At 59.4% G+C, this 23606-nt stretch overlaps 1 protein-coding gene across 14 annotated transcripts in view; it reads right to left on the reverse strand.

The window, feature by feature from the left end:
* Positions 1-1231: 1231 nt before the first annotated feature.
* The window catches only part of EPB41L1 (erythrocyte membrane protein band 4.1 like 1), a 68033-nt gene continuing 45658 nt past the window's right edge, over positions 1232-23606 (reverse strand). For 4 of the 14 annotated variants that reach the window (XM_032126588.1, XM_032126591.1, XM_032126589.1 and 1 more), the window contains 14 exons: positions 23244-23392; positions 22708-22743; positions 20799-20990; positions 19549-19647; positions 12655-15249; positions 12013-12120; positions 10361-10759; positions 8910-9002; positions 8419-8499; positions 8170-8232; positions 7156-7248; positions 6252-6332; positions 5262-5378; positions 1232-4168 (listed from right to left, as the gene is read on the reverse strand). In XM_032126588.1, the coding sequence (XP_031982479.1) occupies positions 4160-4168; positions 5262-5378; positions 6252-6332; positions 7156-7248; positions 8170-8232; positions 8419-8499; positions 8910-9002; positions 10361-10759; positions 12013-12120; positions 12655-15249; positions 19549-19647; positions 20799-20990; positions 22708-22743; positions 23244-23392 (4115 nt within the window). In that variant the 3' untranslated portion in view covers positions 1232-4159. The remainder of the gene's footprint in view (positions 4169-5261; positions 5379-6251; positions 6333-7155; positions 7249-8169; positions 8233-8418; positions 8500-8909; positions 9003-10360; positions 10760-12012; positions 12121-12654; positions 15250-19548; positions 19648-20798; positions 20991-22707; positions 22744-23243; positions 23393-23606) is intronic. The other 10 variants (XM_032126593.1, XM_032126595.1, XM_032126597.1 and 7 more) reach the window with 10 other exon arrangements.

The raw sequence follows: 23606 nt of genomic DNA on the forward strand, positions 1-23606 counted from the left end.
TGCCCCGCGGTTGCTCCCGGTTCGCTCTCTGCCCCCGCTCATCCCCGCCTCGGTCCCTTTTCCCCCTCGGCCATCCCCCGCTCCCAGCCCCCAGCCCGGCGCTGTTCCCTTTTGCCTCTCCATGGCTGGCGGCTGCTCCCCACTGGCCCATTGTCCCCAAAGCCGGTCCCCAGTCCCCCCCCCCCCCCCCCCTCCCCCCACCCCCCCCAGCTGGCTACCATTCCCCTGGGTTCCCCGTGCTCCCAGCTCCGCAGCGGGACAGGCGGACAAGAGCCCTGCCTGGGACTGATGGACCGAGAGCTCCCCCGGGATAGACACACGGGGACCCTCACCGTGACACACAGAGCCCTGAGCAGGACAGGCACTGTCCCAACACCCCGTCCTCCCTCCCGGGACAACAGACAGAGTCGTGGTCCCCAGAGAGGGGCAGTTCCCACCACTCCCCTGCATCCTGAGCATTCTCACAGCCACCTTCGCTGCCCACGCTGTGTCCGAGGCTCAGCACCTGCGACACGAAGCTGCTCCCGGCTCCACCAGCCGCAATTCCCGCCCTGGCATCTTCATCTGCCCTTGGTGGGGTGAGATCCCACCTGCAGAACTGCATCCAGCTCTGGGGTCTGCAGCACTGGAGGGACGTGGAGATGTTGGAGTGAGTCAGAAGAGGCCAGAGATACTCCGAGGGCTGGAGCCCCTCTGCTCTGAGCCAGGCTGGGAGAGCTGGGGGTGTTCACCCAGCTGGGAGAGCTGGGAGAAGGCTCCGGGAAAACCTCAGAGCCGCTTCCAGGGCCTAAAGGGGCTTCAGGAGAGCTGGAGAGGGATTTTGGACAAGGGCTTGGAGGGACAGGACACAGGGAATGGCTTCCCGCTGCCAGAGGGCAGGGCTGGATGGGATATTGGGAAGGAATTGTTCCCTGGGAGGGTGGGCAGGCCCTGGCACAGGGTGCCCAGAGCAGCTGTGGCTGCCCCTGGATCTCAGGAGGTGTCCAAGGCCAGGTTGGACATTGGGGCCGGGAGCAGCCTGGGACAGTGGAAGGTGTCCCTGCCATGGCAGGGATGGAACAGGGTGAGCTTTATATTCCCTTCCAGCCCAAACTGTTCTGGGATTCCATGATTTCTACAATCTTCTCTTTAGACAAAGCCCTGTATTTCCATGTGCAGTGCCCCTCATTCCAAGGTTCCCCCTTCATTTCTCCATCCTCTCAGTAGGAAAGAGTCCACCAAGGCCCCAGGCTGATTTAGCATCAAACACATTTATTTCACTTTTATTGAATACAAGAACAGTGAGCACACACGCATACACCACCGAGCACTGAAAAGGAGTATGACCAAAGGGGGAGAGGAAGAACAAGGGAAGAGAAAAGGAGAGTTAGTGAAGGAACAACAGAGTGTTGCAGTTGGTTGGTAAGGTGCTTCTCAAATAAAAATAAATATTATTATTATTATTATTGTTACCGTTATTATTACTCATGCAATCGCAGGCCAGGTTCAGAATGAATTTGTGGGATTGGGTAAAAACAGGCACTCGTGTCTCCCACCCCTTTCCACAGAAAGGCCCCTGGAAGAAAACAAGCAGTGGCCAGCTATCTGAAACGGAGCGCGGTGATGGGCAGGCTGGGGCTGAGCAGCAGAAAGCCACACCTCGCCAGGAGAACAAGCAGTGAGCTTTTTTTCTTTCCTTTTTTTTTTTTTTTCTCTTTTTAGTTTAAAGAAAAAAAATGTTTTGGACACTGCCACCCATGAACACGCTGAGGGAGCCAGGGGCTGCTCACTGCAAACGGAACTCACGGCAGTCCAAGCGCACAGACAGGGAGCCTAACTCTGAAAGGCTGCTCATTCCCACGGGAACCTTCGCTTCCCACACTGTGCACAGCGCCAAAGCAAGTCTGGAGGGTGCCGGTGGCCTTGGCTGGGCTGTGGAGGTGCCCAAGCCAGGTGGGCTCCCCCGAGTCTGAATTGTGCCATGTACTGGTGAACACCAGCATGGCAGGCAGACCCCAGACCCTGGCCCTCACCACCCCTGGCAGCACCACTGCTTGGCACGGCTGGCTTGGGTGCACTGGGAAAACAAAAGAGAAAAGGAGCCTCTTTGCTACTGCCTTAAGTGCTGTTAGGTTCAGGCTGTGCTCTCTGAGGGCGCGTGGCTGGAGCTGGGGAGCGGTGCTGGCACTGGCAGCAGCTCCCGTGCTCTTGCCTTCCATGCCTGCAGGAGAAACCTCTCTGCCAGGAGAAGAGACTCCCCAGGGACGCACTGGTGAGCAACTGGTGAGCAGCTGCCAGGAGCAGCTCCCTCCTGGGACAGAGAGGGTGGGAGTAGGGTCTACCTACGGCATCCTCACGGCTCGGGCGCTCCTGCTCGGGCATCCTGTGAGCCCTGGCAGGAGCTGGCAGAACGCTCCTGTCCCTGGGCACAGTCTGTGTGAGGGGTGAGAGACTAAAGGCAAAATGGTGCAGAATCATGGGCCCTTCTGTTTCTGCAGGAGCTGGAGACAATTCCGAGAAGGAAACCCATTTCTTTCCTTTCCTTTCTGGTTTTGGTTCCAAGCCTACCCGAACTGCCTGGTTCACAGTGTACGGGGCCCTGGGCTTGGCCCACGGTCCCCTTCCAAAGGCAGCCCTGGAGGGAGCCTGTGGCTGAAGGCCGAGCTGGGAGCAGCTCCACTGACACTTCCTGGGCTCTCCCGTGCAGCCTGGCCTGCTGGGGACACTGCAGGGATGGACACAGCACGGTCCCTCCACTGCCCATCCCTAGGCAGGTCGGGGGAGCACTGCCATGGCCCTGCCAGCGCTGTCCCAGCCCTTTGCCATCACACCCCGGGTAGTGGGGGAGGCAGGGCACAAACAGCCCCTCTGCCTTCGACCCTACTACAAAACTCAAGTAACTCCATTACTGGGATCCAGAAACAAAGCAAACCCACCCCACCCACCGGCACGGCTCTGCGGGCTGGAGGGGAGCCATGAGCCCTGCGGCTGCTCCCAACTCGCTCCCAGCTGATCCCGTGGCTCTGGGGGGGCTGGGAGCCCATCCTGCTTACGGCTGTCGGAGCTGGAGCCTTCGCTGCCCCTCCAGGTGACCGCTGCCCCTCCTCACCACCACACACTGCAGATCAGCCAGCAGGACATTCCTGTCGCCCTCTCCCCTTCCCCCCAACCAGCAGCAGCCGAAACCTTCCCCATTCCCTTCTTGCAGGACTCAGAGTCCCACGTGTGATCTAAGAGTCTCCAAATACACCAACCACAGTCAATCCAAGAGTTAATAATTTAAAAATGTCGGCATCGTCTGTACCAGCGCTGTTGAATTATTTCAGCATTGTTCCCTCCCTCCCCCTCCGTTATATAGAATAATATACAGAACTGAAATGCACATCCATATGAAACCCCACAGGCTGCTCGTTAGAGATGAGAAGCCATGTACATATCATTGGCTTTGTTTGAAATGAAACCCATTTCTAAATACCTTCAGAGAACAAGAGGTTGGACAAGTGCACAGAGAAGATAAGGAAGGGAAGGGGAAGAGTTAACAGAACCCCCAAAAAAATGCAAAAAACCAGCATAGAATGAGGAGAAGGGCGAAACGACACTTGTGAATTGGAAAATAACTCTAAGGTCATAACTTGAATGTTTTTCTCTCTTCTTTCCAGAGGTGGGGAATGGTTTTGCTTCTGCTTGTGGTTTTTTACTTCAGTTTGCTTACTTGCTTTGTTGCAAAGCAGTTTTCCTTTTCATTCAGTGTGCAACAAATGAACTCATGATTGTGTGTCCTTTCATGTAACATGCAAGATGGTGGCTAATTGTATTGTTACCGAGATTATTGTTATTATTATGACTTTTTAAATCTGATTTGATCACCAATCCAGGAAATTCTTCAATTTATCTGCAGAGGGTTGGCTTTGTTTGTTGGTGGTGTTGTTTGCTATTCATTTCCAGCATATAGCAGCAGTGCAAGGATGCATTTTGTTTCCTGTTTATATATATATATATATATGTATGTATGTATATATATATATAATATATTTGCTATTCCTTTTTTAAAAATTTTTGTCTCTCGCCATGAACATTGCAGCCAGGATGTCTATGTCTTGCTGACAAATCCAGCATGAAGGCTTCTTCTCCCCTGTTCTCCAGGTTGGAATACAGATGTTGGCTTCCAGGAACATGTTGGTCAAGATTCCTGTGCAAGGCAGATGGGAAGGACCAAGTCACGGAGTGCCAATCCGTGGAGGCTCCTCTTTGGATGAGGGCACTGGATAGAGACTTTGCAAACACTTGGGGCCACAGTTTGCACTTAATTAGCAGGAGCTCTGGTAATTAGCAGGAATTCAGGCACTGGCTGGTGTTGGTGCATGGGGGATGTAAGGGGGAGTTGCTGCTCCCTCCCTTTAAGCCATTCAACTAAAACTGTGGATCCTATGGGATGCAGGAATGTCTGCGCTTGTCTGTGCTGTGGGACAGGACCAGGCAGCTCCACGAGCCTCCCCTGACCCTCCCAGCTGCAGTGCTGGTTGCTTTTCCAGGCTTAAAAGCTGCCAATCAAGACCTTCATACGATAAAGAAATGGAAAATCCCAGTTCCGAGGAGCCTCTCCAGACGCACCTGCAGCCTGGCTGCCGCCAGAGCCCCCAGAACTGTCCCCTGTCCTCTCCACCCCTGTGCCCACTGCTCCCACACAGGGGTCTGGTGGCTGTGCCAACCCAGAGGAGCTGCAGCTCCTGGCTGACAGGCGCAATGGGGTCAAGCAGGGGGTTTAGTGTGGGGCAGGAGTCCCCAAGCCATGGGGAGTTGTCTGGGACTGTGACAGCTCTGGGGTGTCTGCAGGGAGGTGCAAACCTTGTGTGCTGCTGCCTGCTCCTGTGTGTGTATAAAACCTCAGCCTGGGGATCCGAGGGGGACTGAAGAAACTGTACGGTTCTTGCACAGAAATTATCATTTGTGGCAGCACTGGTCTGACACTTTGGCTTTGCAGAACCTGTAGCCAAGCTCCTCAGCCCACCCACAAACCTCAGGTGCCCTCATTCCCTCCCCAGCCCAGGGGGACGAGCAGGTCCTTTCCTTTTCACATCAAATGCCTCAGAGCTGAGCAGGACAGCAGGGTGACATGCACAGCATTGCTTTTGGTGGCATGGTGGTGGCTTCCTGACCACAACCCAGTGGCCGTGCTCAGAGCCACCATGCCAACACCTGTGGTGGTGAGACCAGAGACCATGACCTGTTACACCCCCCTTACCCAGCAGGTGTAAATCACACCTGGCAGCTTCTCCACCTACCTGAGGTTTCTTGTCCCTTTCCTCTGGAGAGGGCTCTGTTTCTCTGTACACCACAGCTTTGGTTACCAGCATGTCAGGGTGCTGGAGTTTTGCCTCTTTGATTGCTAAAGCCAGTGCCTGGAAAGCAGAAGGGTGAGAGAGAGCATTTATCCTCCCTCTCCTGTAATCCTCCCTGACTGCAGCCAGAAAGCAGCTGAGGAGGATTCCAGGGAGCACAGTGGGATTTCAGGAGGACAGGGATGCTGGGGTTCAGAGCTGAACCCACAGCAGCCTGGCAGAAGAGGCTGGAGCCCAGCATGGGAATCCAGCATGACTGGGAATTCATCCACCATTGGGAGCTCTCATGTGCTGCCTTTCTGTGCAGTTTTTCTGTACAGAGGTGCTACTGAAACCTGGGCAAAGGAAAACACTAGAAAAATCTACAGGAATTATCAAATTCATTATGATAATTCCAAAAATTATTTTAGAGCCTTTTAATTACTTTTATCTCTTTACCTTTTTTTCTTAAGCAACAAATCCCGAACGGTGAGGCCACAGGAAAATGACCTTGTGGCCCTAAAGACTTGTGCCAGTCTTTGTTATTTCATCACAAAAGTGTGTCACTCTTTGTCCTCTGACACCGAGGCAGAGGCAAAACACCACATATGGAGAGAGTCAACCTGCAGTGAGATTGTGCTGGAAGAGAGAGGTGACCTGGGTCACTGGAGTATTTCAACAGAGAAAGGGCACCTAGAAATGTGTTTATGGCTGTAAAAAAGTGATGCCATCCCGGTGTTCTGTACTGGGATGTGACCTTTGCCACGGCTTCATGGTGGGACATGGCCTGAGGGGCACTGCACCCATGGGGACCCACCCTGCTGGACAGGTTTGGGGCCTCAGGGGTCAGTTTTTGGACAAAAGGGGTAAACAGGTTCAGCCAGAGGCAGAAACATGCAGTGCTGCATCCAGAGACAGCCAGAATCAGGCAAAGCCAGGGCATCCTGCTCCTACCTGGTCCTGGTCCACATCTTCATCTCCCGTGATAATGATGCGCTTCTCTATCCGGGTCTCGGAGAACCCCCCTTTCACAGTCTGCATGAGGAGAAGGACAGCTCTCACCCCCTGTCCCAGCAGCCAGCTCCAGGCAGGGGGAACTCTGCCACAGGAGCAGGAACAGCACCAGCATCCCCTCAGCAACTGCCCTGTAGGTCAGCAGAGCTCCCACTGCCCTTGGCTCAGGGAGAGCTGTGAGACACAGCTGCCCACAGGGGGAAGGAGAAGGGCTGGGGGCAGGCACCAAGCACCCTCCTGCTGCTCAGCTCCTCACTGAGCTGCTGCTGTCTCTGTAGATAATCACAGAACCACTGAGGCTGGCAAAGCTCTCTGACATCACCAAGCCCAGCACTGACCACGTCCCCAGGTGCCACAGCTACACATCTTTGAAACCCTTCCAGGGATGGGACTCCACCACTGCCCTGGGCAGCTGTGCCAGTGCCTGACCACCCTTTCTGTGAGGGAATTTTCCCAAATATCCAATCTAAACTTCCCCTGGTGCAACTTGAGGCCATTTCCTCTCATCCTGCCCCTTGTTCCCCGGGAGAAGAGCATATATTTAATCTGGGGATGCAATGGCTGTGGGTGAGACCCTCTGCTGCAGCCTCATCTCCTTCACTTCCCACCCCTGGCCTGCCCCTGGCTGGATGCACATCCTTGGCTGTGCCTGCCTGCTGTGGTCACACGTGGCTGGATGGGCACAGCGCACGGAGCACTCTGTGGGATCTCCATTCCCATGGGACAGCGCACAGCTCCGGGCTTGTTGGAAGGAGAGGGGCCCTCTCTGCTGTACCAAGCACAATATAAATCCACCCATGCCCTAGTTCCAGTGGCTCTCAGGAAGCCCTGGAGCTGCTCTCACCTTGGTAACGTGGGTGGTGGTGGAAGTGGAGAGCGTTTCTGCAGTGGCGCTGAATATGCTGGTGAGCACCTCCTTCCCAGAGCTGCCAGAGATCTGCAGGACACGGAGTGGTGGAGTCAGGGGACATCGTGGGGGAGCCCCCAGCGCCAGCTCCCAAAGAGCCAGGACCTTCCCACTGGGATGCACCCACTCAGCCAAGCACGGGAGGGGAGAGCATGGCAAGGGAAAAAGGCACTGAGTCGTGTTTCCAACTGCACCAAGGGTTTGGGGGGGACAGGGAGAGGTTTCCACAGGTATTCCAGGCCCACAGCTGCTGGAAAGGGCCTCTGCAGTAGATAGAGAGTCTCAAGGCAGCTTTTGGCTCTTCCTCACCCTCCCTCAGAGCCACTCTAGACAGAGCTCTCAGGCTGCCTCTGTCTGTGTCCATTCCACTGTGCCTGCCAAGGGCTGGGAAGGCCGGGAAGAAAGGCTGGGAAGGATGCACTGGAACCCCAGCCCCAGTGCCAGCTCTGCTCTCCCTGCAGCACAAAGGGATGAGCCTGGGGCAGCACCTGGTGTTTGGCCAGGCTGGACTCCATCAAAACAAGGGGATGGAGTAAGAAATCCCTTTCCAGAGGAAGGGCCGTGCTGGGCAGGGTGCTTGGTGACCATGACCTCCACTGGGAGTCAGGAGACTTTGTGGGTGGCCTTGGGTGACCCTGCAGGATGCCCAGGGCTGAATGCATCTCAGCCCACTGCACCAGGGACTGGGGTGTTTTTGGGAATTATCCTCCTCAGGCAGGTGCTCAAGGTACGGAGCTGGCATAAGAAAAAGCCCACAGGTCAGGGTCTCCTGACATCTTGCTCTCCAGCCTTGTGAGCATCCTTCTGCCCGTCCCAGCACCAACACATCAGCCAGGTACCAGTGCTGGGGACATGGCACGGGGCCCTGTGGGACCAATCCCACCCAATCCCAGACCCACAGGGCTGCCTTCCCCAGCTTGGCTTGGCTGGTAGCACCACATCCCCCCTCACCGGAGACAGGGAGCGAAGGTCTGTGCTGGGAGTGGCCCCTTTGCCAGCCTTGGTGCCGTGATCCTGAAAGAAGAACAGACAGCCACGTTGGCCCAGGTGCATGGGGCAAACCCAGCAGGTGTCACCCTCCAAAGACACCCCCGGTGGGGCAGGGTCCCCCCAGCACAGCTGGCCCCGGTCACTCCTGCTGGAGCAGAGGGACCGCAGGGGACAGCGGCTCCCCACCCCTGGAGGGCCAGCCCCGCTTACTGAGGTTGCCAGCGGTGTCTCTGTGGTGCCAGCCTGGGCAGTGGTGGTGGTGTCCCTGCTCCCCGGGGTGCCTCCATCCACCTGCCAGGGCAAAGGAAACCAGGTGAGCCTGGAGGTGCCACCAGGGAGTGGGTGACACTTGCAGGAACAGTTTGGCCATATCCCTGCTGCCAGAGGAAGCCAGGGAGGGCCGTGAGGCCACAGACAGCTGTCACCCACTGCAGACGTTCCTGTGTGCCAGCACTGCCTAGTGGCATGGCAGGTGGGGCCAGAGACACTCAGAGAATATCTCTGCGTGGGCTTTAGCTTGTGTTTTGGGGACTTCAGCAAGCCAAGGGTGAGCAGAGGCCCCCAGCCACCCCACAAAGGCCCCACCCTCCCAGCACTGCTGCCAGGGACAGGCTTTGGTGGGCTGAGGCTTTGGGGAGTCAGAGCTCAGCCTCTTTGGGGCTCTGGGGAGCAGGGCCATGGGAACGGAGCCACCACGTCACCTGGGCCATGTCTGTGGTGCTGACCCGATGGGGAGCGGAGCCTTCTGCCTCGGGCTTCTTCACCGTCACAGCGTCCGCTTTTGGGGCTGAAGGCTGCAGGAGAAACAGCACAGAGTCAGCAGAGGCAGGCCCTGGGGCACGATGCCAACAGCCCTGAGTGCTCTGTCCACGGCAGGGCGCTGGGAAGAGATGACCTTTAAGGTCCCTTCCAACCCAACCACTCTGATTCTGTGCTCCTTGTGCACCAGCCGTGGCAGAGCATCCCTGCCCCGCTCCTCCGCAGGTGCCACACACAGGGTGTCCTCTGAGTGTCACACCGAGCCCTGCCTGGGCTGGGCTGCTGCCCTGGGCAGATGGGCACCACCCACAGTGCCCTGTGACCCACACACCCCAAATCAGGCCTGCTGCTCTGTCCCTGGGATTTTTTGGGTAGATTTATAGACACCATGGATGAGGACAAAATGTTCTTCAAAAGCTAAGTGAGATCTACCAGACCAGCTTCCCCCATGTGCTGCAGCCATTTTATTGTGATCTGCACCAGCTCCTGGTGGCTCTGGATACACCCGGGGTGTCGGAGCCTTGGGGAGTGGACACAGGCTGCCAGCACTGCCCTGATGCAGGAAACTGGAGCTGCCAAGGGCTCCTGCACAGGGGATGCTTCACCCGTGCTCAGTACTCCCGAGCCAACAGCGCCCTGCCCACACCGGCCCTGGAGCGGATCCCCCACGGCCACAGCACCGGACACTCCACACCAGGGTTTCCAGGCTGGCTCAGAGACAGCTCCCTGTATTTCTGCAGCTCCTTCCTGGCTTCAGGTCTGGACTAACCTCAGCAGGTCTGGACTAACCTCAGCAGCCCTGGCCAGCGCTGGGGACTTACCTGCAGGGCTGGAGGCTGCCCTGGGCTGGCTGGGCTGGAGGCGGCCCTGGCCCAGCACAGAGACAAGGCCACATGGAGCTGGGGCTGGTTCTGCTGTTCCGGCCCCTGCGTGCACTCAGCCCCACACACATGCACATGCAGTTTTGTTAGCCCTGCTGTGATCCCTCCCAGCACAGAGTGACCCTCCGTGAGCGGCTCCACGAGGCCAAGCCCTCCCGGCCCCAGCATGACCAGAGAGGTTAGTGGGCAGCACACGGCTCTGCACTACACAGACTGGTCACTGAATTCATGCAAGACACGAGGACAGCCCCGGTGGTTAGTGCCACGTGCCCTCCCTGCGGTGCGCATGCTGCCACGGGCGGGACAGCCAAACGCAGGGACTGAGAGGTGACAGTGACTTCTCCTGGTTAGCAGATGCACGAAGCACGTGACAGAGCCATGCAACACAGAACACGTGCAGGAGCAGGGGGGCAGCCAGCATGCTCCTCCAAACCCGCCGGGAGTGCCGGGCACAGGGGACACGGAGGCACGATGGCACCGGGCCAGTCCCAGTGAAGGGCGTCCCTGTGTACCTCTGGCTGGGAGACATCTGGGCTGGGCTGGGAGACCTTATCCCTGCCTTTGACATCCACTTCCAGTCCGGGAACTACTTTGTCAGTGTGCTGGAAGGAAACCAGGCCTTCGTCCTCTGTTTCGCTCTTGTCCTTGTCCAGCTCGGGCAGGCTCCGGGAGATGTCCTCAAAGGCTGTGCCGTGGAAGTCCCCGATGACGGTGAAGTCCACCTCCGCTTCCAGGCTGGAGGTCGAGCTGACCGTGATGCTGGAGCACTTGCGCTCGATGGCCAGGTGGTTGTCCTTCAGGAACACCGAGTCCTTCTCCTGATCGGGCTCCTCGTCGCCAGTGTCGCTCTCGGGGGCCCTGTGCCGGGGCGGTTTCACCCTCTCCTCGGGGCCCTCCCTCACGCCCGCTCTCTGAAGGAGACACAATCGTGGAGAGACGGGGCCCGTGAGCACCGCGGGGCAGCGCCGGCGGGGACACGGCGGGAAGGAGAAGGAGGAGGAGGAGGAGGAGGAGGAGAAGGAGGAGGAGGAGAAGAAGGAGGAGGAGGAGGAGAAGGAGGAGGAGGAGAAGGAGGAGGAGGAGAAGGAGGAGGAGGAGAAGAAGAAGGAGGAGGAAGAGGAAGGCTGCAGCAAACATCCACAGAGTAGAGTCAAACACAACTCAAGCATGGAGACCGAAACCTTTCTGACAGCAGCGGCTTTGCTGGGGGAGAGAAGGCGACTCAATTGGATTGTGCCGAAAGTTTGGTGGCAACAAATCATCTCAAAAAGGCTCGGTCACACGGAAAAAAAGCTCGGCCAGCTTGGAGGCACTTCAGTGCACTGGTGGAAGCAGATGGATGCAAAACAATGGGTCTGATAGGAGACATTCAGAAAGAGCTCAGACGCAGGGCTATCGGATGTCAGTGACTCAAAAAAAAACAAACAAGGGAAAGAAAGAGAGAAGAGTTTGAAAGGAAAGGGCCCATCAGCCAGGCACGGTGAGGGAGAAGCAAAGGAGGGTGCCAATTCCACTGAGGAGGAGTGAGCCAATTCCACTGAGCATCCTGCGGAGCATCACCCCGGGGGGAGGTGCAGCCCAACAGCTGCCCTGGGGTGAGTCTGCCCCACCGACACCACCTGCCCCTCCAGAGGCCTCAGGTGAGTCTCAGGGTGACCTGGTCAGTGTAATTGACAGCACGGCCAGAGCCAAGGGATGACCTCCCTCCATCCACTCTTCTCCAGACACGGACATACCTCTCAACTCCGCCATCGGAGGGGACGTGTCCCCTTGCCACGCTTTGCCATGAAGCCATGGGAAATCTAGACCCAGTTGTCCCTTAGGAACAGCTCAAAGCCCATGATGCCAGAGGAAACCCCACGATGCCAGAGGAAACCCCACCTCCTGGCCTCTGCTCCGAGCGTTTGCAGCCAGAGCCGTCCCCCCACGGCCGGGCTGTGCCGGCACATCCCTCCCTCAGCACGGTGGGAGGTTGAGAGGTATGGGGGAAACACAGGGTGTCCAGCAGCCCCGGAGGAACACGCCTGCAGACACGTGTGGGGGTGTGTGTCTGACCAATACATACAGAGAGCCCTGCAAGGGGAGCGGAGGAGCAGCACAGCCCTGGCCGCGGGGCGAGCGCTCGCACTGCCGGGAGAAGCACTTAGCAAAACAGCACGGAGACCTGCGAGACCACTGGAACAGCAGCCTTTACATTCTCTTCTTTCAGGCTGGATTTTACTGATGGGTCACATAAATCCTTTTCTTCCCCACTTGGTTCCTGAGATTTGCTCTGGATTAGAGAAAAGGGTTAGTCGGAAGGAAATGAACTCTGCAGGAGTGGCTCTAGTGCTCACAAGAGCGAGGGAAGCTGCTCCATCACCCGGCCACCAGCTTGCTGAAGGCAGGGCAGGGTGGGAGCTAAGCAAGAAGGGGCATCAACCAACGTAGAAAATGCAGGGGTGAAGCTGGAAGCGTGGGCACGCCGCTGCCGGGGCTGCGTGCCCGTGACAGTCCCAGCTCCTCCAGCCACCCCCCGGCGCCCTCTCCTGCTCCCGGCCATGGAGCTCGGGTGCCCCTCCTGGGTTCAGCGAGCGGCATTCTCCAGGGAGGCAAAATGTTGGGGGGGCGCAAAACAAAAGCTGATGAACCGACTGGGCAGCGGCCGCGCATGCAGCCAGTAAAGCCCGACCACACACACAGACAGAGAGGACAGGGATGCAAAGCGCCTGCTGCCAGTCAATGGATGTGTGAGGAGCCACTGGACAGGAGCAGAGCCACAGAACATGCGCACGAACGTCCTGTCCGGACGGTTCAGTGGAGTTACCACGGCCTCGGCCAGGGTGAGCTCGCAGCCGGAGTCGGGCGAGGCCAGGTCGGCACTGTCTTCTTCGTGCTCGGGGTCAGCAGAGACATTTTCCTTCAGGGAGCAAGGCTCGGAGGTGTCTCCTGAAGCAGCCCCTTGCCCGAGGGCCAAGGAGCCCACACTGGACACAGGTCCCACTGCAGGGGGTGAGGCGAGGCCGGTGCTCAAAGGCACGTCCTTTGCCAGATTTGTCCTCCCCGTGGCTGTCACCGGTGTCTCAGCTTCAGGCACACACTCCTGTCCCTCCTGGGCCTCCCTTCGCTCCACTTCACTTTGCTCAAACATCTTGATCTTGGAGGCCACGGAGGTTTCCCTGTAGCTCTCGCTGTCCTGCTGGTTTCCTGGGGCCACGGTGGCACCCCCGTGCTCCTGGGACACAGCTCCTGCCAGCCCAGCCACGCACACTGACACCCCAGGCTCTGCTGGATGTGTTCCAGCATTCGATTGTCCTGCCCCGCCTTCATTCCCCAGGGCAGAGAGCTGGCATGTCTCGCTTCCTTGGCACAATCCTGCTGCAGGGGACTGGAAGTGTGGGGCATCAGCAGCTTCTCTGGGAGGAGACTCATCCTGCGGTGGCTGCCCCAGGGCCAGGTCACTGTCCCTGCTGCTTTCTCCCACTGTCTGGCTCCCACCCTGTGGATCTTGTCCTACATTAAACTCCGAGTCCCGGTGTGGCTCTTGTGCTGTGGGATCTGCAGTGTGGAGAGGCCCTCTAGCCACGGGGCCCTCTTTGGGCACGTCTCTCAGAATGGTCTCAGTCTGGTGTTCTGCTTCTTCTGCCTTGGGGGGCAGCTCAGCCATGCCAAGGCTTTTGTCATGGGACAGTTCTTCCATCCCAGAGCCTTCATCTCTGGTCGGCTTCCCTGACCCTGAGCCCTGGAAGAGCTCTTTGATCACGGGCTTCTCCTCCTGTAGTGGCTCTTCGGTGGCAGGGACATTGCTCTGTGCTGTGACAGGGTCCATGTCCTGGGCCACCTCCCTGCTGGCCGGGTGTCTGACCTGGATCGACTCTGCTGCAGTGCCTGCGTTTTGGGGTGGTTCTCCTGTAACAGGACTTGTCCCCTGGTGGGGTTTCCATGAGGCAAATCCCAGAGTTTGGGATTGTTCTTCAGCTTCAGGATCGGTGCCCCTGGGTAGTGCCACCTCCGTGGAGGAGCTCACACCCTTGGGCATGGCCACCTCTCTGGCAGGGCTGGTGCCCAGGGACAGGTCCGTGCCCTGAGGCTCCGTGCCCGGAGACAGCTCCGCAGGGACAGGGCTGGGTTTCTGGGGAAGGGGTGGAGGGACAGGAGCACTGGGTTTGTCCCCCTCTAACCCCATGGTGTGAGCGTGGCCCTGCCGAGACCCAGCTGGTGAAGGAGGCGACTTGGGCTCTATCTCTTCCATCTGAAGAACCACTCTGGCACTTTCCTCCCTGTCACTGTCTGCTCCAACCCTTCCCGAGAGCCCCTCCAGTGCTGGGCAGATGTCTGCGGACCGTGCTGGGCTCCCTCTGTGCTCCCCAGCCCTGGGGCCATCCCCTGCCAGCCCACACGGCTTCAAGCCTCCCACTGGGCTCTGCAGCTCCGTCTCCTCTGGTCCCACCTCCCGGGAACACGGTAGGGCTTCACTTCCCGTGGGTGCTCCCCCAGGCAGCGCAGCACCAGGTGCCTTCTCTGGCTGCAGGGACAGCTCTTCCCACCCTGAGAGGGGACGTCCCCCCAGGCTGGTCCCATCACAGCCCATCCCGGGCGGCTCTGGTGCTCCGGTGGGTTTTCCAGACACTATCCTGTGTTGGTGACTTGCTGAGGAGAGGGGTTGGAACCCTTCTGCAGGTGCCATGTGCCCGGATCCCTCCCCAGATGTGTTTACTGGGGCTTCTGGTCTTTCCTCCAAGCCAAGCCACCCAGCAGTGCCCAAGACCAGGTGTGTTTTACTGTCCTTCTCCTCCCCCTCTGGATCTCCTAAGTAGATGATCCTCTGGGTTGCAGAAGTCTCTGAGCTGTCGTCGCCAGCCTTCACTTTAATTTTCAGGAGCTCTGGGGCCATGGGTGGCACTTTGGCCTCCTGCTTCCTGAAGGCTGCAGAAGCACGTTCTTTGGAGAGCACCTCACCTTCTCCCTGGCAAAGCTCTGGCTCCAAAATCTTGGTCCTTTGCCTCTCTTCAGGCTGCTGACAGGGCTTGGGCAGCCCTGGCTCCCTGGTGGCTGTGCCTTTGCCCGGCTCCTGGGGCTCCCCCTCCGCGCTCTCAGCGAGCGGATGTGCCGCCCCTGGGCTGGGCTCCCCCCTGCTTTCCTTCTCATAGAGCTCATCCTCCCACACGGACTCAAAATCCTCGGGACTAGCAATCATTTTGGCTCTCTTCCTCGTATCCGAGGCTGCAGCTGCTGGCTCTTCCTGGCCTGCCACGTCCTTGGCTTTCCCTGCCGTCACCTCCACTTTCATCAGGCTCCCACTCGTGCTCCCCTCCGAGGTCCCTGCATGTGCTTCTTCCGTCTTGGCTCTCAGAGTTTTCCTCAGAGCTACAGCTTCCAGCCTAGGGGCTTCTCTCTCTATAAATACCCAGTGCTCCGAGCCCTGTATTGCAATTGGAGCAAGAAGAGTTAAACGCATCAGACACCCCGACCCCGACTGCTGCTGGCACGAGTGGCACAGCTGGTCTGCCTGGCACAGGGCTGGCTACGTCATCGTCATCATTATCATCATCATCATTGTCATTGTTATTATTATTATTATTGTTATTATCAAAGCCAGAGTTGAGGCTCTGTACAAAGAGCCTGGAACTCATTGATAGAGAGAGGGACTGCAAGTAAGGGGCTGATGCCACACTGGGGACTGAGCCAGTGTGGCCTCTCTGGGGACAGTGCTTTGCTCTGGCTAGCGGCTCTCGGACACACCTGAGGTACCTGGGGCTGGGTTGGTGGCACAGAGTGGGAGTGAAGCTCCCAGCAGACACAGTGACAGCCACTGGGGTCTCTGCAGAGGCAGGGGCACACAGCTGGCTGCCCCCTTGTTTTCAGCTGCCTCTGGCAATTCTCAGGGCTGAGATTTCATTGGAAGCAAGGCCCTGGGTTTTGGGTAGCTTCACTCTCAGCTTCATCCATGTGCCCTAAGAATGGGTCAGGCTGCCACGAGCATGAGTAGGGAAAGAATCCACCTGAAGCCATCAGCAAGGCCCTGTCCCTTTCCTACCATATGCTGCAGCTCAGATTCCCCCAAAGGCCATCCCTCCTTTCCAGCTCATCAGGGACATCTCCTCAGAACCCAGCCATGCTGAAAACAAGTGTTGAGAAACTGTCACCTGGGAAAGGTTCCCTGTGAAGTGTAAAAGACCACGGGCTCAGCAGCAGGACCAAGCAAAGGCCACGGAGCATCCTGCAGCATGGACACAGCGAATGTCACCGTGCTGCTGGCAGAGGACACCAGGTCACTGCTGCCAGGGACACCTTGTACATCCACGTGCTCATCCTGTACGTCAGCTAAAGGCCTCAGGAGTGCCAAGGACAAAGCACTGCTAAAATCCAGCTGCTTTTGGAACAGCAGGTAGGAAATAACTCATGGGAAAAGAGTGGCAGGAGAACATCTGCACAGTGAGGCAGCTCAGCCACCCCTGGCAGCATGTGGAGAGCAGTGCTGGGGCTCCCCGTGGGACTGGCACTGCCCCTGGCACAGCCTGCCTGGCACAGCCTGCAGCAGGGGCGAGGACGGCCCTCGGGGGCACCAGGATGCACTGCAGGCCCGGGCAGGGGGCTGCCGGTCCGCTCCCAGCTCCACCCAGGACCAGTGATCCATGGAAACGTGAGCCTCGCCCCATGCCGGGGGCCGGGGGGAATGTTTAGAGCAGTTGCACCCAAAATGCACACCTAGTGTTTGATACTGGAGAAGGGGACACGGGGGGCAGAGGGGAGCAGAGCCAGAGGGAGGGAAGGGAAGATAATATTAGAGGAGAGAAAGAAAAGAGGAAAGCCAGTTACTAGTGGAAGAGCTCCCGCAAGGAAATCAGAAATCAGTGCAAGCCCCCAGCAGAAAAATGCCATTCCCAGCTGCTGCCTTCTCTGCCAGGTGCCAGAGGAAGCAGAGCTCCGTTGGCAGCTGCCCCAGGCTCTGCCAAGATCCCCTCTGCCCCCCAAAATCCCCGGGAGCCTGCAGGGAAGCACCCGGGGGCTGCGCTGGGGCACAGCCCCCAAGAGAACACCCACCCCTGAGGGCAGGGAGGCGCCAGCTCCTCGCAGTGCCAGGACATCCCCGGGGATGGGCAGCAAGGGCACCCTCCTCCTCTGGTGCCAGAGGGATCCTTGGCAGGGACTCTGCCCTGGCCAGGCAGCCCCGCTGAGCAGCCTGCAGGGTGTGCAGGAGACCTGACCCCAGCCCGAGCCTCTCCCACGGCCCCTTACCCTGCCCCAGCTGCTCCCCAGCTCCCTTCCTCCACACCTGCCTCCAGCGCAGCTTCTGTTCCTTCCCAGCCCACGGACATGGGAGCAGAGCCCGTCAGTGCCTGCCAGGGGCACGGGGCTGCGCCGTGGTCGTTCCCGGCTGGGTTTGACCCGTGCCAGCAGCACCACTGGCTGGGAGGCTCCGTGGGCTGGTGTCTGGCATTCCCTCAGCACTGCCTCCTTCTGCTCAGCAGCCAGGCTCAGCCACCACACCCTCACTTTCCTGAGGGTGCAGCAGCTTCTCTCCTGCTCCTGCCTCTGCTCCTGCTCCTGCCCTGCTGTCCCACTGCTGAACCCGTTCCCAACCAGGACAAGGATGGACATGTTGTGGGCACATGTACAAATCTCCTCAGCAAAGCCCTCTCATCCCTCTTGTGAGGCTGCAAACCAGAGTCCAGAGGAGACCTTCCCTGGGCAAAGGGAATGAGTTTCTTCAGGCTCCTCCTCTGAGTTAGGGCCCAAGAGAAATGTTGTAGATCAAAAAGTCTGAAGCCTGGAACATGTTCATCCATGACAGGACCTCTTCACCAGACAGGAAAACCCCAAAGCTTCAAATTTATTTCCAGACCAGCTCCTTCCTTCTCCTCAGACTCTTGAGATGAGCACAGCCCAGCTCAAGGGACATCCGGCTACTCCTTGGTGTGATGTGAACTCTGCTCTGGAGGGCTCAGTGCCAGCTCCAGCCGCAGCTCAGGGCAGCCCTTGTGTCTCCAGAGCCTGAGGGCTCTGGGGGATGCTTGGAGCCAATCTCTGGATACTGGGGCACATCCCCCAGGGAAGTGGGGCACTCGTGAGCCCTGCAGGTCAGTGGGCTGGAGGATGGAGCCACGGCAGAGCTGCCTCTGAAGGGATGATGCTGGGAAGGCTCTGTCCAGAGACCAGCCCTGACTTCCCGAGGGAAAAGTGACTTTCACACTTCCCTGCCGTCCCTCCCTCCCTCCGCATCTGCTCTAGGGACAGGAGCAACTGGGACACTCCTGCTGTGGCCTAGGCAGCACAAGAGACAGAAAGAAAAGGTGACAGCAGGGAGCAGAGACAGCCTCTGCCCCGCCAACGGGGGCCACAACCCCGGAGAGCCCCGGGCACGCAGGAGGCTTCTCCCCTGGGCACCCTTCAGTGCCCCTGGTGCCCTTCTCTGCTCTGGGGGAGACCCAGCTCACCTTCGGGGAAAGCACGAGCCTCAGGCAAGGATAATGAGGGGATCTGAGATGGTGGGACAATACACTCTCACAGCCGGACAGGCTCCTGGCACTGCCCAGCCCAGCGCTCCTGTCCTCCAGCAGGAGTGGGGACAGAGGGATGGAAGAGCCTGGGGTGACAGACCACGCAGCCATGGGGGCATTCTGGCAGTGATGAGAGCTCCAGGCTCTGCAGTGTGCCATCCTTGTGCCATCACCCTTTGGGGCCATGAATCTCTCATGGAGACTGTGGGCTCTGGCCTGTGGGGATATGTGGGGACATGCCAGCGCTGAGTCTCAGGCACAGATGCCTGGAGAGAAACCACTCGTGAGGCCACCTTAGCACCTGCACCCCAGCTCAGGCTGGGCACACCAAGGGCAAGACTGGCTCAAGAGATGTGTGTGCACCTCACAGCTGCTGCTTCTGCCCTCCAGCTCTGAAATACTGCAACGTGCCAGCGTGGACCAGGAGATGCTGCTGCTCTGTTGAAGGTGCCATATCCTTGCTGAAGCCCAGGCTGTGCCCAAGCCCTCCCTGACACCCATCCTGCCTCCTGGGGACTGCTTCAGCTGGCCCAGGTTCAGGCTCCTGCCTGTGCTAGTGACTTTTGCATGGACTGAGGGGCATCCATGTGGAGCACGAATGTGCCCAGCCTGTCCCCCAGCCCTCTGCCTCTGCCCCTCCCTGGGGTGCTCAGGCAGGACAAGTGTCCCAGCACCGCGTGTCCCTGGGGCCAACCACACCAGAAGCAAGGCTCAAACCCCAGCCTGCTTCTGCTCAGTGAAGGCACCACCCTCGGCTGTCCCCTGCCCTGATCTGAACCCGCACACAAGGGGTGCTGAGAGCTCACAGCCCTCACGCCGATGGAGCGTGACCTGGCTGTGCACAGGCAGGGTCCCAGGATGCCTCCAAGGATGCTTTGTCAGCGTGCCTGGGCCTAGGGAATTCCAGCTGCAGCCAGGACAGCCTGAGGCTGCTGGCACCAGGCCACCAGGCCACCCCTGCCTGGGGACCCTCAGCACTGGGCTCCAGCATGGCCCCACAGCAGCACTGGGAGCTCTCTCCAGGACCACATCCCAGAGCCCCGCAGGAACAGCCAGGGGAGAGGATTCACCAGCAGCCCTGTCCTGGGAGGAGTCCTGCCTGTCACCAGAGAGGGGACCCACCCACGGGCAGCTCTGCTCAGAGGGCACAAGACCCCTCAGCAGGCTGGAGACCCCCACGGTGAGAGTGAGGGGTGGGGGGGAGAGGGGATGGTGACAACCTCAGGAGAGGAGACAAGGCTTTTCTGCGTGAAAGACTCCATGCTTAGGGAAGCTCCATGCTCAGATGCAAAATCGTCTAAGGTGTCCTCTTCCATCATCTGTGCCAGCACGGAAACCCCAGCACCCATGGGGAGAGAGAGAGGGAGACAGAGACAGAGAGAGACAAAGAGAGAGAGAGAGAGAGAGAAAGGGAGAATTTGAGAAGGAATGAAGGAACAAAGGGTGGGTGGGTGGATGGATGGAAGGATGGATAGATAGATGGACAGAGGTCACAGCTGTGCCAGCTTTAGATGCTCCATTCATATCTCTGCACCGGATACATTCCATGGTAAAAGCAATGTGGGGGAAAGCCCCTTTTCCTCTCCCCAGCCGAGCGCTTTGCTGAGGGGCCACAGCCCCCCTGCAGCCCCCACCTCCGGGCAGGGCTGGGGGGGCCCAGCAGGAGCATGGGCACATCCCGAATTCCCTGCAGAGCCTGTGCCCTGTCCATGGCAGGGGGCAGCCAGGGCAGAGCAGCCCCACGAGTGGCACCCACCCTCCCGGGGCCACGTCCCCTGCTGCGGGCACAGCACTGGCTCAGAGCCCCACAGGGGACAGCAGGCAGGGAGGGTCCCTGGCAGGGTCAGGGCATCCAGGCTGGCAGTGGGGACACTCTTGTCGCATGCTGACTGCACAGAGCCCAGCTGTGCCACGTCCACACCCCTCCAGCACCGGGGGCTCTGTCCTGGCACCCCAACTGCAGCGCTCTCCTGTCGCCCCCGTGGTCCCAAAGGCAGTGTGCAGAATGCCCAGAAGGGAGGATGTGGGTGTGGGATGCCAGCGTGGCACCACTTATCTTCCACCTCCTCCCACCACCCAGGTTCCACTGCTGAGAGCACCACGGGGCACCTCTGCACAGGGGCCTGGTCCTGCTCTGCCAGGGACACCCCTGGGCAAGAGCTGCGCTGGCACTGCCCCACAGGCTGCCCGTGACAAGGGTGAGCAAAACCCCACCCTATGGGCCACCAGAGCCACAGCCCACCTCTCAGGTAGCCCCAAAACACCTGCAGACAAGGGCTGTTGAGTCCCCTGCCTGGGAGATCCCCCCCAGCAGTGAAAATGGTTCAAAAACTTAGAGACAACACCCCTGTCCCCAGCACGTCACTCCCACCGTGCTCCCTCAGGGCAGCACCGCAGCAGAGCCCCCGAGCTGAGGGACTCCTCCCCAACAGATCCTGATCCTCTCTGGAAGAGAAGCAGCAGAACAAACCTCAGTGGCCTTTTCAGGGGTTCCCTTTGGTGTTTCATCCTCGTGCTTGGGTGAGGAAGAGGCTGGTGAGGAAGGCAGCCTCCTGTCCCGGTCCCTGTGAACCAGTTTGCTGTTGGGCTCCTTCAGGGTCCGCTTCAGCTCATTGATGCTGGCCTGATGCTTCAGCAAAACATCCTCTGGCTTGTCTAAAAACTTGGGAAGGAGAGAGGAAGAGAGAGGTGGTTAAAGCATCAGCCAAGTCCAAAGAGATGAGCAGGGGCACTGGGAGGGTTGGCTTCACACTGGGCTGGAATTTAGCCAAATGAGGAGCGCAAATGAGGAGCACAGTGGAGCACCCTGGCCTGCAGGCCTCACTGTAGGAGAGGGAGCAGGTCTTTCACTGCAGGCAGCAGCAGAAGGGCAGCACGGGGCCGAACGTGTGTGGCATCTCCAGGGCTCTGCGTCCTCCTGGCTGGAGACAAGCTAAAGCCTCCTGGAGGGGAGAGTGGGCTCTCCCTCGGGATCAGCAAGGAATGGGGCCCTGCTGGAAGCACCAGCAGCCTGTGCTGCTCTCTGATGCCCGGCACAAAGGGAGCCCAGGCTCCGTCCCAGAAGGGCAGGCGAGCGGCATTTCCAGCAGAGCTCCTCCAGAGCAGGCCCTGACAAAGGGGTGGAGGTCCAGGGCTGGGCAGGGATGTCCAGCACGGATCCAGGCCTGGATCCCCGTGGAGCAGCCCAGGGTGGGGTGGGTCTGATCTGCTGTGGAGAGAGGACAGCTCAGAGCGCTCAGGGGAGAGGGGTCAGGTGTCGGAGCGTGGCTCGGTGAGGGCACAGGCGCCGGGGTGGCCCCCTCGTCCCGCCGCAGAGGTGGGCAAACCGGCTCCCAGTAGGAACCTGGCTTCTGCCTCCAACCCAAACCCAAAGCTCTCCTGAGGTTCAAAAGGAGGCCCATAAACACCTCCCCGGTACCTCCTCGGCAACAGAGCAGAGACCCGTGAGAGTCCCAGGAAAAGCCCCACCGAATTTTCCAGCACAGCTCAGGAGAAATCCCGCCCTGGCCCCGCATGTCCGAGCTGAGGAGGGCTCAGGTGTGCCCACCTCTGGGCTGGGCGCAGCACATGCACATGCAGTGGGCAAGCGATGAGGCGGGCGGGGGTCGGGGCTGGTGCCCACCCCTGGCGGGGCTGCACTGGGTGCTGCCAGCGTGGCCAACTCCATCCCCTGGCCGTGCTCGCTCCCGTTGGCAGCTCCAGCCGGGATCTCTGCTCACGGAGGGGAACCCCCGGGGAGCAGCCCTGGATTTGAGGCCAGGACAAATGGTTCCTGAGGGGCCACCGCAGGCACAGCTTGTGCAGGGAGGGCTCAGCCTCCCTCTCTGCTCGGCCCCTCTCAGGGCGGGCGGGCAGGCACAGGGCTGGTGCCAGTGCTGGTCCCCCTCAGGCAGCTCAGAGCCTCTTGGCCCCTGTGGGGGTGGGATGGCAGCCACAGCGTTTGGGGAGCCCCAGCCCAGCTCTCGGGGGGCTGCAGGAGAGCTGGGCAGGGGGGATGAGGCAGTTTGGGTCAGGCAGGAGCAGAGCGTGGTCGGGTGCCAGCAGGAGGATGGGACCAGCTCCACAGGAGAGGAGACACACGGCGAGGACACGGCGGGGTCAGGAACACGAGCAGAAGCCAGGTCATCCCAGTGGGCCAGGGGCTCTCCTGCCCTTGGGAGGGCTCTTGCTCACAGGTACGATCAGGACCACCTTACTTAGTGGGATAGAAGATGCCACAGCTGATCCCCAGCTGTCTGTTCCTCGGGCTCCTCCAGCACCCAACCCCCGGCCCGGTGCATCTTGTATTCCAGTAAATAGGGTGCCACATGGACTTGTTTTGGGAAGGATGGACAATATGATGCACCAATGAGGACTAAGATACTCCAGAGAGAGAATACCTCCTGCTTGTGCCTGGGGGTTGTTTCGTGCTCCGGCTGGCAGCAAAGAGAGGGTTAAAAGTAACCAGCAGGGTCAGTTGAGGGCACTTGTCACAAACACCACAGTTAAGTTGATGGGCTGGTAGGGACCCCCCTCCCCTCCCAGCATGGGGCTGAAATGGGCTGGGACAGCCCAGGGACCAGGGCAGGAAGGGGTGGGCTGTGCCCAGGCAGTGGTGGGCACTGATGTGCTCAGCCTGTCCCCATCCCCGTCCCTGTCCCAGAACCGGGCTGCTCCCAGGTCCAGCCCTGCCAGGGGATGAGCCTTGAGACCACCTGGAGGGCTCTGGGGAATCCAAGTTAAGCTGAACCCCTGTGACAGCTCCACTTCCACTGGTGGGGCCAAGAGCCACATGCCAAGAGTGCCACCAGCCTGGGGCACAGCTGACAGCGACAGGGCTGCAGGGACCCTGCCCCGAGTGACCCTTCCTGCCTGTGCCCAGGCCCTGCCTGCCGACCCCTCCACCCCCACCCTCCTCTGCCCACCTCGGCTGTACCTTCAGCTCCTTGATCTTCGTTGGGGTGGTCACCTCCTCATCCTCCGTCTCAGAGCGTCTCCTGCTGCCAAACTCACCATCCTCATCCTGCTTCTCACCCTCGGGCCCGGCGTCGTGGTTCTCGCTGACGGAGGCTGGGCGCGAGAACTCTGCCCACAGGGAATAGCCGGGTCACCCCAGCCCTGCCACCCCGCTGCTGCCCCAGCCCTGCTGCCCCTGCCAGCTCACACCTGGGGCAGATGGTCCCAGGAGTCGCAGGGCACAGGGGAGGGGGTGATGTGTCCCCAAGCTGCCTGACCCCGGCCCTGCCATGTCCCCACAGTGTGAGCTATCCCTTGGGGAGGGGACAGCCCCTGTGCCGGG

The sequence above is a fragment of the Corvus moneduloides genome, chromosome 17 (assembly GCF_009650955.1).
Source record: "Corvus moneduloides isolate bCorMon1 chromosome 17, bCorMon1.pri, whole genome shotgun sequence".
NCBI classification, from domain to species: domain Eukaryota; kingdom Metazoa; phylum Chordata; class Aves; order Passeriformes; family Corvidae; genus Corvus; species Corvus moneduloides.